The 17,134-nt window shown below is 42.5% G+C and overlaps 1 protein-coding gene across 1 annotated transcript in view; it reads right to left on the bottom strand.

The window, feature by feature from the left end:
- C4H14orf180 (chromosome 4 C14orf180 homolog) overlaps positions 1-16,336 on the bottom strand; it is a 28,073-nt gene extending 11,737 nt beyond the window's left edge. Inside the window, exons 1-4 of the mRNA XM_065593717.1 lie at positions 15,690-16,336; positions 13,337-13,474; positions 4,941-5,041; positions 3,772-3,931 (exon numbers count right to left, since the gene is read on the bottom strand). Coding sequence (XP_065449789.1) covers positions 3,772-3,789 — 18 coding nt within the window. The 5' untranslated portion in view covers positions 3,790-3,931; positions 4,941-5,041; positions 13,337-13,474; positions 15,690-16,336. The remainder of the gene's footprint in view (positions 1-3,771; positions 3,932-4,940; positions 5,042-13,336; positions 13,475-15,689) is intronic.
- Between the last annotated feature and the right edge of the window lie 798 nt (positions 16,337-17,134).

The raw sequence follows: 17,134 nt of genomic DNA, 5'->3' as shown, positions 1-17,134 counted from the left end.
ATGATCTGAAACACACTTGTTGCGACATTGTTTACACTCAGATCATTGCAGTATTTACAGTGAAGTAACGCTGCACTTCCTTTCAGAGTCATAGATCTAGAGTTCACTATAAAACTTGTCATCACCAGAAGGAATGACAGAACAGAACTTGGTTAAAACATAAAAATGCAAGAATTGCTATTTTTGGAACAAACTGATTTAATTCAAAAAGGGATTTTTCTTAATCTGAAAATACAAGGTGCTTAAAAAAGCCGCAGCGTCCTAATAGGATAGAAAAACACAAACACGATATCAAATATATGCATCTTATTATAGGGGTGTCTTTCAAACTATTCTTTCAAGTTAAGCAGCTGCATGGTGGATGAGCACATATCATTGTAGCAACTGATATGACACACTAGTTTCATGTTTGTGCATCATCCTGATGTGTATGTTATGGTAACTCATATGCTTCTTAAAACTTAGATATACTTATATTGTCTTTCTCACTTTTGCTTGAAAACAACATTCAATCTTAGATCATAGAATCAGATTATTGTGGATCCTGTGGGCAAACGACAAACAAACAAAATAAAATAAAAATCCCAGTTTCCTCTTAAAAATGCACTTTATCATGATGTGGTCAAAGTCTATAAGTGAGTCCCACACAGATGAGTTAAGAACTGTGCACTGCACACATGCATCCAGCGAAAGTGGGCGAAGCAGATGTACCAGTCTATATTTTGACAAGGCCTAACTGTGGTGATGGGAGTTTTCCGTGCTACATTATTGCTTTGTGATCGAAATCCAGTGATGAGGATAAATATATTTGCTCACATGTGTCCATCCTTCCTCCCTTGAGAACCTGCTGGGCACGGTGAAGGTAGCGCCTACCACAATCGGCTCCTGGTCTATGACTAGAGCTCTTAGGGTCTATGGTAACACTAATAAAAATAATATTGGTTGATGCTGTTTCCACTGTTGTAGCCTCCCTTTCCTGTTTCATCACTTTGGCCCCTCCATTTTATGTTCCTTTCATCCCCATCAACCAACTCTGTTCTATGCCCTCTTCTTTCCCTAGTTTAATCTTTCTACCCCTCACTGCCTGTTTCTTCTGCCCATTCACACAGATCAAATGCCTCTCACCCCCCCAAGCACACACACATATCAGGTTGCAGACACTGGGTTAAGACATACTACATCATGTGCAGGGCTGTGTGCCAGCTAACTCTGTCTCCCAAAGTAGAGAGGACATGTATCACACCAGGCTTCACTGGCTTCCACTTCAATCAAAATCCCATATCAACAAATGGAAAAACACCCATACAGAGTTTGTCAACATATATGGGTAGAGTTCAGCATCCCTGTCCAAACTGCACAAGTCAGGGGAACGATGTTCATGTGGAATGATTCTTTTTGGGGTTAGAAAGGAGGAAAAAAGGGCTATAAACTTGCCACCAAACATTGCCACCAAGTCTTTAATCAGGCCTAACTCAGGTCTTTAAGCATTTAAGCGCATATTTAATTCCCTGTGATGTCAGGAGGACTTGTGTGGAAGGGCTTCAGTCAAGGGGATTAATACTTGAGTAAGGTCTATGATTGGACACCAGGGTGCTCATTTATAATTCCGGACATGAATCTACCCTTGGATCATACCAGGATCTAGGGAAAAGTCCTATTCACATCATTGGGAGGGAATAATAAAATAAGGGGTCATGATCTGAAAGGGCTAAAGATAAAATGTAGAAGTGTTACCTAGAGAAGATCCTTCTCATAGGCTTATAGGAATCACCATATCAGATCAGACTAGTGGTCCATCTAGTTCAATAGCCTGACTGTGACAGTGGCCACTACCGGATGCTTCTGAGAAAGATGCAAGAAATCCAGCAGTAGGAATAATCTTCACATAAGGGAAAATCTCACAGATTCATAAGTGTTAAGACCAGAAGGAACAAGCATGAGATGCAGGAAGTCAGACTGGATGATCATAATGGTCTCCCTCCTGCATAACATAGGCCATAGAGCCTCACCTAGCAATTCCTGCATAAAGCCCATAACTTCTGTTTGAGCTACATCCTCTCTTTCAGAAAAGTATCAAGACTTGATTTAAAGACTTCAAATGATCTAGATTCCACATCATCTCTAGGTAAGTTGTTCCAATAGTTTTCTTTCCACCCTTCATTTGTCAGACTGACTTAAGTCCTGAAGCATGAAGGTTCATATGTATTTTCCAAAATTCTTGAGGTTTCCCCCCCACAATCTTTTCTATTATAACCGTGCATGTTCTTGGTGACTATATAAATGTCCAGTCCTTTCTCTGGAATCTTTCTGAGCAAATGGCCTCAGAGATATATCACAACAATGAGTTCCACTGACTAGATATGAATATGAAAAAGTATTTCCTTTTATCAGTTTTAAACTTGCTGCCCTTACGCTTCATTGCATGCTCTCCAAGAGAACCACCAGCAAGTGAATAGATATGCAGGAAAAGTGGCTGGAGTAGGTAATAAGTGAATTTAAGATAAGTATGGACGTATCCAACAATTCTACTTAGTGCTATTATTGGATAGGCAACTGAAAAGTGAGGCTTTTCTGCTAAGGGGAAAGGAGTTAGATGGATTAGATCACAGACAAATGTCTCTACATCCATGCATGTAAATAAGGCTGTGTTTTTCATAATGATTGTTGCATTTCTATGATTATTTTGGGCTTTCTTTTTAGAAACCATTCCCAATTTCAAACTCTTGCAAATAGCTCAGCTCTTAATCTTCCTTCTGTTGATAATATGTGGGTGAAAGTCATCAGGAAATGATATAGCTGTAGTGGGATCACATCTATCTCTCTCCAATACAGTTATGCCCTCACGTTACACGTTTCACAAATTAGATCCATTATTATAGTAATAAAGTGGGATTTTAACATTAGAATTTTCTACAGAAATTATAATAAAATCATTGATAGAATTTTAGTTGGGAAGAGATGTGATTCACTCTCAAAGGGGCTTTCACAGCCCCTTGTCAAACAGTGAAGGCCAGTCATCATTAAATATACATTTTTCCATCAAAAACCCCAGTGCTGATCATTGAAATATGATATTTTATTGTTTTACTGCATAAATAGCACAAGCAAAGCTTATTGTTTTGTTTTCCCGGGGCTATTTATCCATGATGGCATGCCTACCTATTCTGCTTTTCTGCTCTTCCATAGGACTTGGTGAAATCCCCACAAAGCAATGCTCCTTAGACCTGGGGCAAATGTATTACTGAGTGGGATGAGTGGGCTTAGTTTTGCTCTCAGTTACACAGTTTTGATAACGAATCTCAGCAGGGGAGAATGGGGCATATGTTGTCCTCTTGTTACCCACCTCACCAACTGGGAGAAGAAGAGCAGCCTCTGTGGAGCTGCTACTCGCCTTCCTGCACATTGTAGCAGGCAAGGGTGGGAAATGGACAGAGTCTTGGCCCTCTCCATCCAATGCACTGGCCAGCATGAATGAGCTGACATACCAGGGGAAGAAATCTGTGCTGGGGCTACGGGTGGTGTTCACATTTTTCACTGAAGATAAAGCTCTGTTGACGTACACCACTTGAGGACCTGCCAAATGTCTGCACCATTTATATAACTATAAACCGTGGGCTAAAAGCATGATGCTGTAATGAACTTTGCTTTTCACTTGCAGACAGGAAAGCAGCATTCAAATTAAGACAGCAGCTAGTTTTTGATGAGCTGGGATTCTCCACTGAAAGCTGATGTAAATAGAGCAGTTTGAAGTCATTCAGATACTCGCCTTACCTTCTCTTTCCTGTACATTGGAGAGACTGAAGACTCTTCCTCATGCTGCAGCAGGCTAACAGCTGCCGGGCTTCTAAAACTCTGCCAATCCACTCTCTGATGTCTCTTGCAAGGATTTCACTGTGTCTGGAAGTCCTCAATTGCACTGTGTCAACACATTCTTTAGGGGGGGAAATTTCGTTCTTAAAACTGTTCATATAAGACCCTATGCAGGCAGGTTGCTGAGGGCTTCCTGGTTCAAGGGGCCTCAATTACCAGGGACTTCCTTGGGAGATGAAGTTACCCAGGAGCTCCCCAGAGACCCTCAGCACATCTAAGGATCTAGTTTGTAGGATTTTTACATGGAATTTTAACAGATGCCCAAATCAGTATGAAGCCATATGGCTAGGCTCTGACTTGAGGCACAGCCCTGAATAAGGAAGGGTGCATAAGCTGCATTGTCCCAGAAGTACTAAGTCACAATTCCTCCCTCGGTTCCTCCTTGCCCCAAACAGGTAGTAATTTGCTGCTGGTCTATACCAGCACCCATATGCTGACTAAGCTACTCTGGCCAGCAAGTACAGAGGTGGAGCCAAATATCCACCCATTCCCCACCCACCTGCCCCAGGACAGTAATAAGCAGGGGAATATCCTCTCTTACCTCTATACCCCTATACTAATGTAGCCTATGTAGATGTGTAAGGGGGGGTATCTTTTATTCCAGCTTATTCTCGTGCACAGATGCATAGGTCAAGCCGCAATCTAGCCCTAGACATTAGAACCGTGGGTAATGATTTCTTTCCCCATAAAAAAATTCAGTGAAAACAAAATTCTTTTCATTATTTACAAAATTTGTTGTTTTTCGGGAGGGGGGTCTTCAAAAAAGTTAAAACTAAACATTTTTTGGTTTTCATTAAATGAAAACTGACAGTTTTAGGTTGGGGGGGAAGGTTTTAATGTTCTCAAAAAATGAAAAAGCAATAACCAGTTTGACACCCTCCCAACCCCCCAAATTTTAACAAAAAGAAATGTTATTGGCAACAATAAAACAACAATTTACTTGAAAAGCCATTGTTCATTAAAAAAAATAGTATGGTTGCAAAATTGCCAATCAGCTCTAAGAAAGGATTATTGAAAATTGCCACTCTAACTATTCACCTTTAGATGCTTATAACATTGACAGCAGTTACCTTAGCCCTCGCATTCCAGCATGAAAAAATGCTATAAGCTCAAACTTCATAACAGCGACTGATCCATTCCTGCTAAGTGTTTCTGATTGCAGATTAGTCACCTAAAATTGCATATACATTAAGAATCAAACAGAGTTTTAATTTATGATATGAAGGATTTCATGAAAATAACTGCAGTGAACGTTTAAGGTGGTGCTAAGAGAAGAAGTGAGTGCGACCATAGTGGGATAGATTACTTTGTAAAGGTCTGGAGTGTCTTCTCCAACCTCATCATCCTATTTTAAGTTATTTCCTATCAAAGTGGTGATCTCATTTCACTCAACATATATCAGAAGTAAAGCTGGACAAATAATTACTAATGAATAATTTGTCTGATGAATTTCACCTCTTTTTCACTTTGCTAATTGTCCATGAACAGAGGGTGATTTTTGTAAACATATTCATTATTCAGATGTAAACAGTGGATAATTTCTGGGACTAATTCTATGTCTGTAGATTGCTGCAAGTCGTTTGTTGCAAGTATTCAAGAGTCAAAAAAGAACCATGTTTTTAAAACCAAACAAAAATATTGTTAGCCAGTGGTTGAGGACTTAGGCCAATTTCTATAGTGAAGTTTGAATCATTAAAGCCAACACATCCTCCACAAGTTACCATGACTATTTTCTATCTTAAACAGAAGGGAAAACTATGGCACCACAGAGAGCACTGTGTTGGCAAATGCTGGTTTTAAGGGCTTGCAATGTGTATGCAAATATGTGTCTTTGCAAGAAAAGGGAGCTTAGGTGTCTGCTCAGCAGAAAAAAATGAAAAAAACAAAACAAAAACCCAAACCCTCATGATTGACTTCTCAGTGAATAAACATGAACAGCCTACACAAAAGGACTGACTGCACATACAATACTTTCCTGCAATACCCCAATGGAAGATGTCTAGGAAATAAACATAACACGATAAAACAATTTTACGCTCAGAGGATAGCAGTGTAACTGTATGAACTCTTTTTCCATTTCCTCCAGCAGGAATAAATATTTTAGACAAGCAAAGTACTTTGTAAATGATGCCTTTGTGGGGATTCATCTGGCCTGGTTCAATTATTTCGAAACCTAGCAATTTTCTCATATCATTGAATCTGGTTTTATTGCAAATAGGGTCATAGAAATAGTCACACATTGCGATAATGGACTTAGTTTATCTTAACTATTAACACTTCCAATAGGTTTACACACACGTACATATACAATATTTATGTACATGCACGGTGCATATATATTAATAATGAAGTAACTTTATCTTGAACAATCTGAAAACAAAATCACGTAATAGCATACAGCAAGGGGTGCGGTTGTAACTGGACGCTGCGGATCAGTATAACAAAACAGAAAGGTGATTAATTAGAAGGGAGTCTTCCATATCTCCTCCAACTTCCTGAGTGTTAACCGATCCTTCATTCAGTATTCCACCGTTAGTGGTTCTGTGTACACGCCATTAATAATTTAGCCATGCAGCTGTAGGCAGCGAGATGAGTTTTCGTGATGGTCAAGTGTGATTTTCCACCTTCACGTAATACATCAGAAAAATATTAATTGCCCCAGAGCACTTAATTAACACTGAAAGGTGTACTATCCCTTTTTTGCCTCTGGAGAAACAAATTCACTGCTGAAAGATATCCACACAGCAGGACACCCACACAATGGAATACAGCCTAGCTCTTACTTGTAATATCTATCAGAAGGGAAGTCCTGCAAAAATCATGTTCTCTGGGAAGAATATGCAACAGGATCATGCATTGTGGGTAGGCCACCTACAATGCAGATCAGAATGGAGAATTTGCCCTGTAACAGGGTATTACCAACTCTATACTGGGGAGGCAAGGGTTAAACAGCTGTTCTGGGCCCAAGGGGCCACACCCCTCACCTCTGCTGAGTATGGTCCCCGTGAAGGGAGCATTTAAAAGGGTTTGACTCAGATCAGTCTGGGCTGACTGCAGAGGAGAGCGGTTGGGTGCAGCAGCCTCCTGCCGGGAAGCCGCCAAGGCTCCATGCCACCAGGACCGAACCTCATAGCAAAGCCTCTGGGAGCTGGCCAACCCTGAGAGTCATCAGGGCCAGGGCCAGCGGGAGAGTTGCCGGAGACAGATCAGAGGGGAATACCTCATAGCAAAGCCTCTGGGAGCTGGCCAACCCAGAGACTCGCCAGGGCCAGCGGGAGAGATGCCGGGGACAGATCAAAGGGGAATACACGAGGATCCCATGACTGTTCCATGATGATGCCAGAGGCACTGGAGCAAGGGTAGGCAGTGACCCAGGGAGAGAGCCTGAGTCCTGGATGATGGCTACTGTTTCTAAGGGCCCTGGGTTGGAACCTGGTGGAGTAGGGTAGGTTCAGGTTCCCCTGCTCACCCCCATTCTCACAAGTAGACGATGCTACTCCTGAACCATAGCCGTTAGGTGGAGTGGCCTCTGGATTCTCACCATAGGCAGTGCTACCTTGAGCTGTAATGGCCAGAGAAATTGACCCTTGGACTCTTACCATTAGGCATCACACCTTGGATTACCACCATTAGGTGGTACTGCAGGCCTGGAGCACAGTCAAGCCCTGACATGCCCCTTTAGGATCTGGCAGAAAATAATTTAATTTTTTTAGAAGAGACTGGGCCAAATTCATCCATGGTGTAACTCAATTGACATATAAAGGGGTTTGATCTGACTCCATTTCTTACCACTACCCCTTCTCACTCATGCTTCTTTCTGGGTAGATAGTAAAACTGTGTATTCAGGATGATGTCTAGTACATATATATTAGAATGTCTGTGCCACTGAAACAAACTTTCTTAGCCACAAAATGTTTGGCACATCTATTTGATAATTAAACTCTTGGAATCACAATCAAGCTCTCATTTGTGACCCCCCAGTGCATTTTGAGATTAAAATGTCCCATAAACCATTAGATTTATTTCACTTGATGTTTTCCCCTCCATTCAGTTTATCCTGCCACTGGGATCTAAAATGTAAAGTATGTATTGATTAAAAAAGAGTTACCAAGTAATCAAATGCTAATATCTGCTCTCTGCTCATTGCTTCCACATCGGTCAGTCCTCCTGATCTGAATGTTGCAGCTGAACAGAGCTTAAACCTGGCTGGAGAGGGCATTCAGAGTGACCTTTCATCTCTCAGTTGGCATACATTAGGGGTTATTTTAGTGTTAAAGTAATCTCTCTTTAAAGAATCCTGGATTGTTGTTAACTGCAGTAGTACTATCAGCAATCTTACTAAACAGAATGATCTCACTGCCAGCAGGTAGATGGCTGACTTGAGATAAAATAAGAGGAGACAAAGAGCATGAAAAGAAAAACCTTGGAAATAGCAAATATATTTGTCATAGAAATGTAGGGCTGGAAGGGACTTGAGAGGTCACCAAATCCAACCCTCTGCACTGAGGCAGGACCAAGTAAACCTAGACCATCCCTGACAGGTAACTGTCTAATCTGTTCTTAAAAACCTCCAATGATGGGGATTCCACAACCTCCCTTGGAAACCTATTCCAGAGTTTAACTACCCTTATTTTCCCCCTAATATCTAACCTAAAATCTCCCTTGCTGCAGATTAAGCCCATTATTTCTTGCCCTACCTTCACTGTACACTGTCCTCTTTATAAACAGCCCTTACCATACTTGAAGACTATTATCAGGTCCCTGCCCTTAGTCTTCTTTCTCAAGACTAAGCATGCCCAGTTTTTTAACCTTTCCACACAGGTGAGGTTTTGTTGCTCTCCTCTGGACTCGCCCCAATTTGTCCACATCTTTCCTAAAGTGTGGCACCCGCAACTGGACACAACGCTCCAACTGAGGTCTCCCCAGCACCAAGTAGAGTAGGACAATTACTGCCTTAAATATGACACTCCTTTTAATACACACTAGAATGGATGGAGTGTATTATTTTAAGGGAGTTCAAGTTGAGTGGCAATTGCTTTTTATTCTTTGTTTTATAAAATTAATTTCCTCACAGAAATTCAGTTTAATTAAAATGCACATTAATATCTTTGCAGGAAATAATCTGAAACAAAGGGATTAAAGTCTTGAGCTAAATCCTGTGGAAATCAAAGGACTCCTATTGACTTCCAAGGACCTTGGATCAGGCCTAAATGGATCTGAGAAACATGGAAACCATTAATGCCCAAACTGATTCTACAGATGATAAAGGGCAAGCAATTGGACATGAGAAATATGGAAATAAAAAAGGCCAATGGCATTTTCAGCTGTATAGTCAAAGACATCACAGCATGGGCTGAGTTGATGCTATAACTCTCTATATGGCACTGATGCTGAAACGTGGCATTCAGGTTTGAGCACCTTGTGGAAGAGAGATTAGAGAAGAATAAGACAATGATTAGGGCAATGGAGGGACTGATGTCTGAGAAAGATGAAATGAGTGAAATACATATAACCTGCATAAGAGTGAGGTGCATGTTAACAATCTACAGGCATCTGAATGCAGTACAGACCATGAGTCAAGTTCTGCCCTCACTCAGGGCTGATTTACAATCCTGTGATTCCATTAAAGTTAAGAGTTTTTCTGTATTTACACTGTGGTAACTGAGATGAGAATCTTACCCCCCACAATGGAGAGGGATGACCAGAGTGTCACAGAGGGGTATAACTAGGAGTAATGGGTAACATTTTCAAAATCGCCCATGTGGTTTAGGAGCATGAGTCCCATTCACTTTTCATTTTACCCAACAAGAATAAATTAAGAAAGGGAAATTTTAGGAGCCACATTCAGGAACACTTTCTGGCAGTGAGATGTATAAAACTCTTGAGCAGTCTCCTCTAGGGAATGGTGGAAGCCACGCTGCTAATGGCCTTTAAAACTAGACTAGACTAAACACCAGCAATGCACTGCGTTGGGTGTGTGATGGAGAGGATGAGCTAATATGGCTAGAGGGTTTTTTTGGACAAAATCTCAGATGTTCGCTGACCCTGTGGCAGCACTCTGGCTACCTCGGAATTCCTTGGCAAGGGAAATGTGTAGGTGGCCTCGTTGCAGTCTATCACCCTCAGTTACACCCCATCATGCAGGGGGCATTTCTGAGAGAAATGAGGTGAGGCTGGAACACTGCTGTGTTCCACCTACTCACAGCTGTTGGAATGACCCCTTGGAGCAGGGGGCGGCCAGGGAAAAACTGGAGTACTGTTTGTGCCGCTCTAACTTACGCTAAGGGTCAAAGAAACCTAACAGAGCTTCCAAAATAAGGGAGCTGTAGAGGTGGGGTAAACCACTTTTTTTAGGGTGACCAGACAGCAAATGTGAAAAATCGGGACGGGGATGGGGGGTAATAGGAGCCTATATAAGAAAAAGACCCCAAAATCGGGACTTTCCCTATAAAATCGGGACATCAGGTCACCCTACACTTTTTCCTGCTCCTGTGCCAAGCACAGCTTTGCCAGAACTGTGAATCTGGGCCTCTCTAACATCTGTGTTGTTCTGTTCCCACCTAGATAGTCACTAGCACTGGAAAGTGAAAACATGTATTTTTCTTGTGCTACTTTATCATCTGCCATATGGCTAATGTCAATGCTGGGAAATAAGACATCGCTTTTCAGTGATAAGAAGTCGTGTTAGCTTTCCTGACGGACACCTGCTGTTCCAAAGCAAAGAGCGGTTCCTGTGGGAACCTGCGTGACTGATTTCCAGGAGAGTTACCTTATGTTTGACTGAGATAAATTTCTACCAAGAAACCCTTTTGGGCTATGCTTTCAAGAGATCAAATTAACGGTATGCACTGAGGATCCGATTCTGCGAGGGCTCCACAGGCAGGGAGTTGTGTGTGTAACACTGGCAGGATCGGGCCCCTGCTATGTTAGTTGATGTAACTGATTTGATCTGCTTCATTTGGCAATAAACCAATTTGCACACATGGGTTGGACCAAATGCTGTTCTTAGTTACACCCAGGCAATTCTCCTGAAGCCAGTGGAAATTTGTGAAGGCGTGAGAGCAGAATTTGGCTCTCTACATTCAAGTGAACTCCTGAAGCTTCATGCAACATATTTTCATGGACAAAATATGATCAGTTCCAAAAGTGAGGTGGAAAGTTACTTTCCAGACAAGGGGCATGATCCCTCATTATCTTTTCTTTAAAATCTTCTGCAATATGATGGAAACTGACTGATTGCAATGCTGAAACCCTGCTCGGGGTGCACTCTTGTGCCAAGTGGCTAAAGGGTGTCTCTGCAGTTTCATTTGCTATACTATGGAACCTCCCAAAAGTAGTTGTCCTTGCTCCTTTCCTCTCACTTGGTTATTATCACTGATCAACTACTAGCATTTTAAGAATGGGCTATCTCAAAAGCATTCTATCTCAGCAATACACATAACATTCCCTGGATGAGATACCTCTTCCCCTCAACACTCAAAATATCCATCAGTTCCACACTCTCCCATTTCCTCCTTTAAATCTATGAATTCCATACTCTTTCCCTCCCAAATCCAGCTGCCCCTCTAGATGGACATGTACCCCCACCTTCAAGCCCAGTACCTCTTCACTCATCCTATTTTCCCCTCCCCAGCATCACTGATGCTCTTCTAGGTGACTCCCTAACTTGACAGCTGTTTCTCACAGCAGCAGTAGTGGTGGCAGGTGACTTGTCTGCAGACTCTGTTGGCAGTGGTAAGGGCACACAAGTTGTCCGGCTGTCTCTGGCTGTGGGGTTATGTGGGGTGTAGGTCCGTGCTGGCTGTGGGCTAGGTGGTCAATTGGGAACTGACCCCACTTTTGGTTCTTGAGGTGGGCAAGTCTCTCTTGACTGCTGGATGTCTCCATTAGCTAGGGTGGGCGAAGAGCTCTCAGCAGGCTAGTGGGGCAGTGAAACTAGTGAGTAGGAGGAACAGGATTCCCAGATCCAATACTGTACCAGCTCTTCAGACAGTGGGAAGGCAGTGACTAGTATGGGGCAGCCTCAGTGGTTGAATGGAGAACTTAGCAATTGCTAGGCCAGTGAAAGGCAAGATGCTCAAAAGACTGTGGGGCCCCAGTGCTCCTTACTGTTGGATCAAAAAGAAGCAGCATTCATTCCTTCCAACACTTATTTCTGACTGGATCATATGTACAGCCTCAGAAAGGATGACCACACCCTGTTGGCCATGCCCATGCTCTCAAGAGAGCACTAGGGGCCAACTCGTTGGCTCTGATATCATTCCTTTGTGCCATGGAGTGGTGCAAAGGGACCTTAAATGAGACCGAAAAAGGCTGATGAGGGTTCTCCCAGTATAAAGGGCACATCTGGCTTTATTCCACATGCTTCTGTTTGCCAGGAGTTGGGGTAGGAAGGCATTGTGGCAGGAGCAGGAGAGGGCAGGGCAAGACCAGAAAGGGGTGGAGCAAGAGTGCATAGCATTTTGGCCAATCCTCAGCCAGCAAAAGGAACTACTCCAACTGGGATACTATAAAGCAGCCCTTTGGTTGCTCTTAGTTACAAGAGCTCATGTTGACCTCTGGTGGCCCCAAGACCAGTGGAGTGGAAAGGTTTCTGAGGACCAAGTTCCCTTCCACCTCTCAGCTGCACCCAGCACAAGATCTCCATAGCTAAACTTATGGCCTTAGGAGTATATCCTACTGCCCGAGTGTTTTGGTAATAAGTAGCTATCTATTAGAAGACAAACTAGAGAAAACCCCACATGTAAACAAACCCCCCACCATTGAAATCTTTGCTTTAGTTACGCCAAAAATATACCAAGTAAATCGTCTGAGATGCATTTAAAAATAATATTCCTGTATTGATGAGCCCTCACAACCCCCTTTATTCCAAAATATTAACATTTGAGTAAGAATAGCAATTGGACAGTGGGGCACTCTGATTACAGGCAAACGGAGGATAGTTATTGTATCTGGAAATGGCACCGTGATCATGACAGGCAACTTTCCAACAACACACGTTGCTAAACTGCTCAGACTTTTTTTCTGTACAAAGTGTGACACTGGGGGTCTGAAATATTATTAACCCTATTGCTAACATCAACACTTTGCAAATTGCGATTTAAAGGATGGATTTTACACATTATTTCAGACAGATTAATAAACCCTCGAAACAGTTTTTTACAAGGAAAACAATAATATGTTAGTGTCCATAAACCCTGATAGAGATTGAGACCCTATAGCACTGGCTGCCGTATAAACACAGATAAAGACAGTTCCTTCCCTGGAGAATCTATAAACTAAAGGAGCTATTCTGATTGACACCAACTGAGGAGGTGGCCTTTGGTGTTAATAGAAGACTGAATAATACTGAATAATAAACTAAGAAGCTACAGCATTTTACAGATCCAAGTTAAGCAGCTTTAAGAACAAGATGTTCATTGCAATGACCTATGCAGGCAAGAACACAAAATCTGTTTAGACATACCTGTTGCTCATGACGAAAAGTGTAGGCAGCATCTCATAGTGGCACGTCTAGCTTGGGAGGCCTGCTCAGAAAAATCCTTCATCAGAACAGCAGCTGTCTCCTTCCTTTGTGCAAATTCCTTTAAAGCTGTCAAAGATCCTGTAATCAGACTAGGTCATCAAACCCAGGCCTTATGAGGGCTGGAAATAAGATCCAGAGATGAGCATTCAGCTGCATGGGCAAGGTCTAAAACACTACAGTTTCCATTGAAATTAAAGGAAGGGACTTTAATTGCTGTGAGAGAAAAGCAAAGCCATAATTGGAAGAGCCCGAAATCTTTCAAGATACCTCCTGAAATGATGCTAGCTGCAAGGCAGGAATCTATGTGCCACCTAACAGAATCTGATAGCAGACCAAAACACTTACTGCAAATCCAACGTTGTTAACTACTGGAGCATTTATCTGTGTGATTTCAGGAAGTAAAGGCAAATTGTAATCTAGATTTCACCATACAGTCGAGTAGTTTTATTACTTGATTAAATAAAAGGGTAATAAGGTAATAAAAACAGATTCTTTTTCTTCTCAGTCTAAAAGCCTGAAACTGCAGTCAATATGTTTAATAATTTGTAGAATAGATTGGAAATAAAGCAATATAATTTGCTTATTTGCCACTGGGAAGTGAAAGTACGATTTTAGTGCCACATTTGTGTATAGGCCTGTACTAGCACTTCTGCAGTTTGAATAAACCATTTGGTATAAAGAAAGAGAAAATGGGCCAAATTCCTCCCTGGGGTAATATTTATTTATTTCCTAGGACTCAGGAGTTACATCTGGGATGAAAGTGATCTGGTGTGAATAAAGCCATTCTTGAATAAAATTAAAGGGGCCAGGGCCAGTTTATATCAACTGCGAATCTTGCCTAAAGTAGCTGAGCTTTAGTGACAGGGATGAATCTCAGTTGAGTAACCGTGGTTCAGCGAATGGGCCAAAATGCATCCTTGTTGCAATTCCATTGTTATAGATGGAGATACAGCAGTGTTTGATTTTAATCTATTTCTGCTCTGCAGGATTTTAAAACCAAACCATCCTAATTTGTGGTTCAGATCCTTGGTTTGTGATAGAAAAATGAAGTACAGGACAGGCACAGCTGGCAAAATCCTTGTCTAGTTTCATTGCTACATAATGCCCTAACTTTCAGCCTTGTGTCTTGCATAGCTGGGTTTGCAGCTAGGTAGGGCAAACCACCCAGCTCCCCGGCCATCGGAAAATGGACTTTCTAAAAGGACAGATGCTGATTACACCGTAATGACTTTGAGTGAAATGATTCTGAAGGCGCTAGGCTTCTCCTGTGGGCATTGGGCAGTGGTGCTGCAGGTATTTAAACATTGGGAGCTGCAGAGGGCTTGGGAAAAAAGGAACGATTAGGCAAAATATCCACCATTAACTTCTAAATAGGATAGGCAGGAGGAGAGGCTGCCAAGGCAGGTAAGCAAGTGAAGCCGTGTGTCCCAGGGTGGCTATGGAATGCCTGAAGCAATTAGAGAGATTCCTGTAAAGAATGACCAGGGGACTGTGGGTGCTGGCAGGTATGATGAGGTAACAGGAGGCACAAGAATGCTGGCGGATGATGACTCATGAGAAGATTGCCAGTAGCGTTAACAATAACAATTTTCAGAGTAACAGCCGTGTTAGTCTGTATCCACAAAAAGAAGAACAGGAGTACTTGTGGCACCTTAGAGACTAACAAATTTATTAGAGCATAAGCTTTCGTGGACTACAGCCCACTTCTTCGTATGCATCCGAAGAAGTGGGCTGTAGTCCACGAAAGCTTATGCTCTAATAAATTTGTTAGTCTCTAAGGTGCCACAAACAATAACAATGAATAATTATTAATAACAATTAATAATTTCCACTTATCTGGCCGCTTTTATCTAAAGCTCTTGTGTGCTTTACCACGCTGGATACAAGTTGTTCCTTCCATTTTACAGAAGAAAGACAGAGGCACTAGGCTGTTTAAGTGACTTTCCCAAGGCCACACAGCAAATCAGTAGTTGAGCACGGAACGGAACCCACGTCTCCTGACTACCTGTCCTCACCTCTTACAAATACACCCAGCCCTCGCTGCGGAGGATTGGTTATATCTACCACTCCTCATGTGAGCACAAGGCAAATGAAAGTTTTACATACTGTGTAGCTCAATGATATCTGGGGAGAGAATATTATGCCTGATCTAAGCTTAAAACTGAGGACCATGTTGCCATAAATCCTCAAGCACACAGAGATGGCATGTGGACACCTTTGCGGTCAGGGATAGCAAAGCGCAGAGGCGGTAACAGCAAGGTGGATCTGAGCATATATAAAGTCATGTACTTGCCTGAGCCCTCCTGCACAGCAACACCCGTCAGAGGCACTGCACGCAAATGAGTCGCAGCGCTTTCTCATCTGTTTATACTGGTGAAGGATGTTTAACAGTCCTGTCAATTGTCTGAAGATCAAGTGGAAAACTGCAGTGCCAGAAAACTAAAAAGGCAGAGCCAATGCAATAAACACAGGGCTCGCTTGACTTTTTCAGGTGTCTAATTATATACATTCAAAATGGCCAGACTACTAAAACCTTAAAGTTGCTTTTTCCTTCCTCCCAGGGTTCAGTCTTCAGCTGATAAAAATATCTTCATTCTCTAGTTCAACAGCCCCTGTGCCACAGGAAGATTTAGTTATTCATTCCTGAATTGAATTTGGCAGCATCCAACATTTCCAAAGCTATAATTATAGCATCTCGCAGTAATAGAAATAGCAATGACCCTCACCACAGTACTGACCCGCCTGCTTTACAACTCTCCTAATCTGTCATGCACACCAGCTCTTCACAGAAACAAAACAACTGCGCAGTGGGGAGAGACTGAAGCTGACATTTTGCATTCTGGCTCTGCGCTCCTGGTCTATAGCTAGTGTCTGATGTATACACCGCTCTTCTGTAGCCCCTCTGGTTATCACACGTCTTGCCTTCTTCTGTACAGTGCCAGCAGTGTTCGAATTCAGCTGCCAAAGCGGTGGAGGGGGAAAGAGCACTTTCATTTATTCTGACATTCCATCATCCTTCAACTAGCAGGGCTCAGCCCTGGCATGGTTCCATGCCCGACTGGGAGAATAGCTGTACTATATGAACTATATAAACTATATAGCGCACGATGGGGAGGGGAAAGGGGGGGAGAGGAATGTGTGAAACTTGTCTCTTGTGTCAATGTTTTATTCAGTTTTGATTAAGGTGGATTTCTAGCCAGATCATGAACTATGGCGCAGCTCGGTTGTCAGGGGAGAGTCGAGACCCCAGCATCAATTAGAGCAGCCAGGAGGGTTGCTTTAATTTATGTGATTGTCTATGGACCCAAGGGGCCGTTTCAGCAGCTAGGGATCACTGGGCATAAGAAAGCCCTGGTCATATCCCATTGTCCCCACCCCTCTGCACCCCGACCCAGACTCTATGCTGGCAGCATAGAGCCATAAGAACCGCTACACTGCTAGTCTACCAACCAAGGATTCCCACATGCTGGAGGATTCCTGGAGTGGCTGGCTAAACTAGTTTTTAGGCAACTTTGAGCTGATGGAATAGTTCAAAGCTGTCCCAAATGTACTGGAGAATGGGACTCTATGAGTTTCATTTAGAGAAACCTAAACCACAAAGTAAATCTCAGCCCAAACATCAAGCTTTCACCAAAACATTTTTCACGCAGTTTCAGCCAAACCATAGATTTCACACACAACCTGACCCAACTGATATATCATAAAGCTGGCTGACAAATTTTGAACTGTGAAATTTCA

This window comes from Chrysemys picta, chromosome 4 (assembly GCF_011386835.1).
Source record: "Chrysemys picta bellii isolate R12L10 chromosome 4, ASM1138683v2, whole genome shotgun sequence".
In the NCBI taxonomy this organism is placed as follows: Eukaryota; Metazoa; Chordata; order Testudines; family Emydidae; genus Chrysemys; species Chrysemys picta.
Note: the sequence above shows the minus strand (reverse complement) of the source record. Positions and strands in the feature narration are given on the sequence as shown.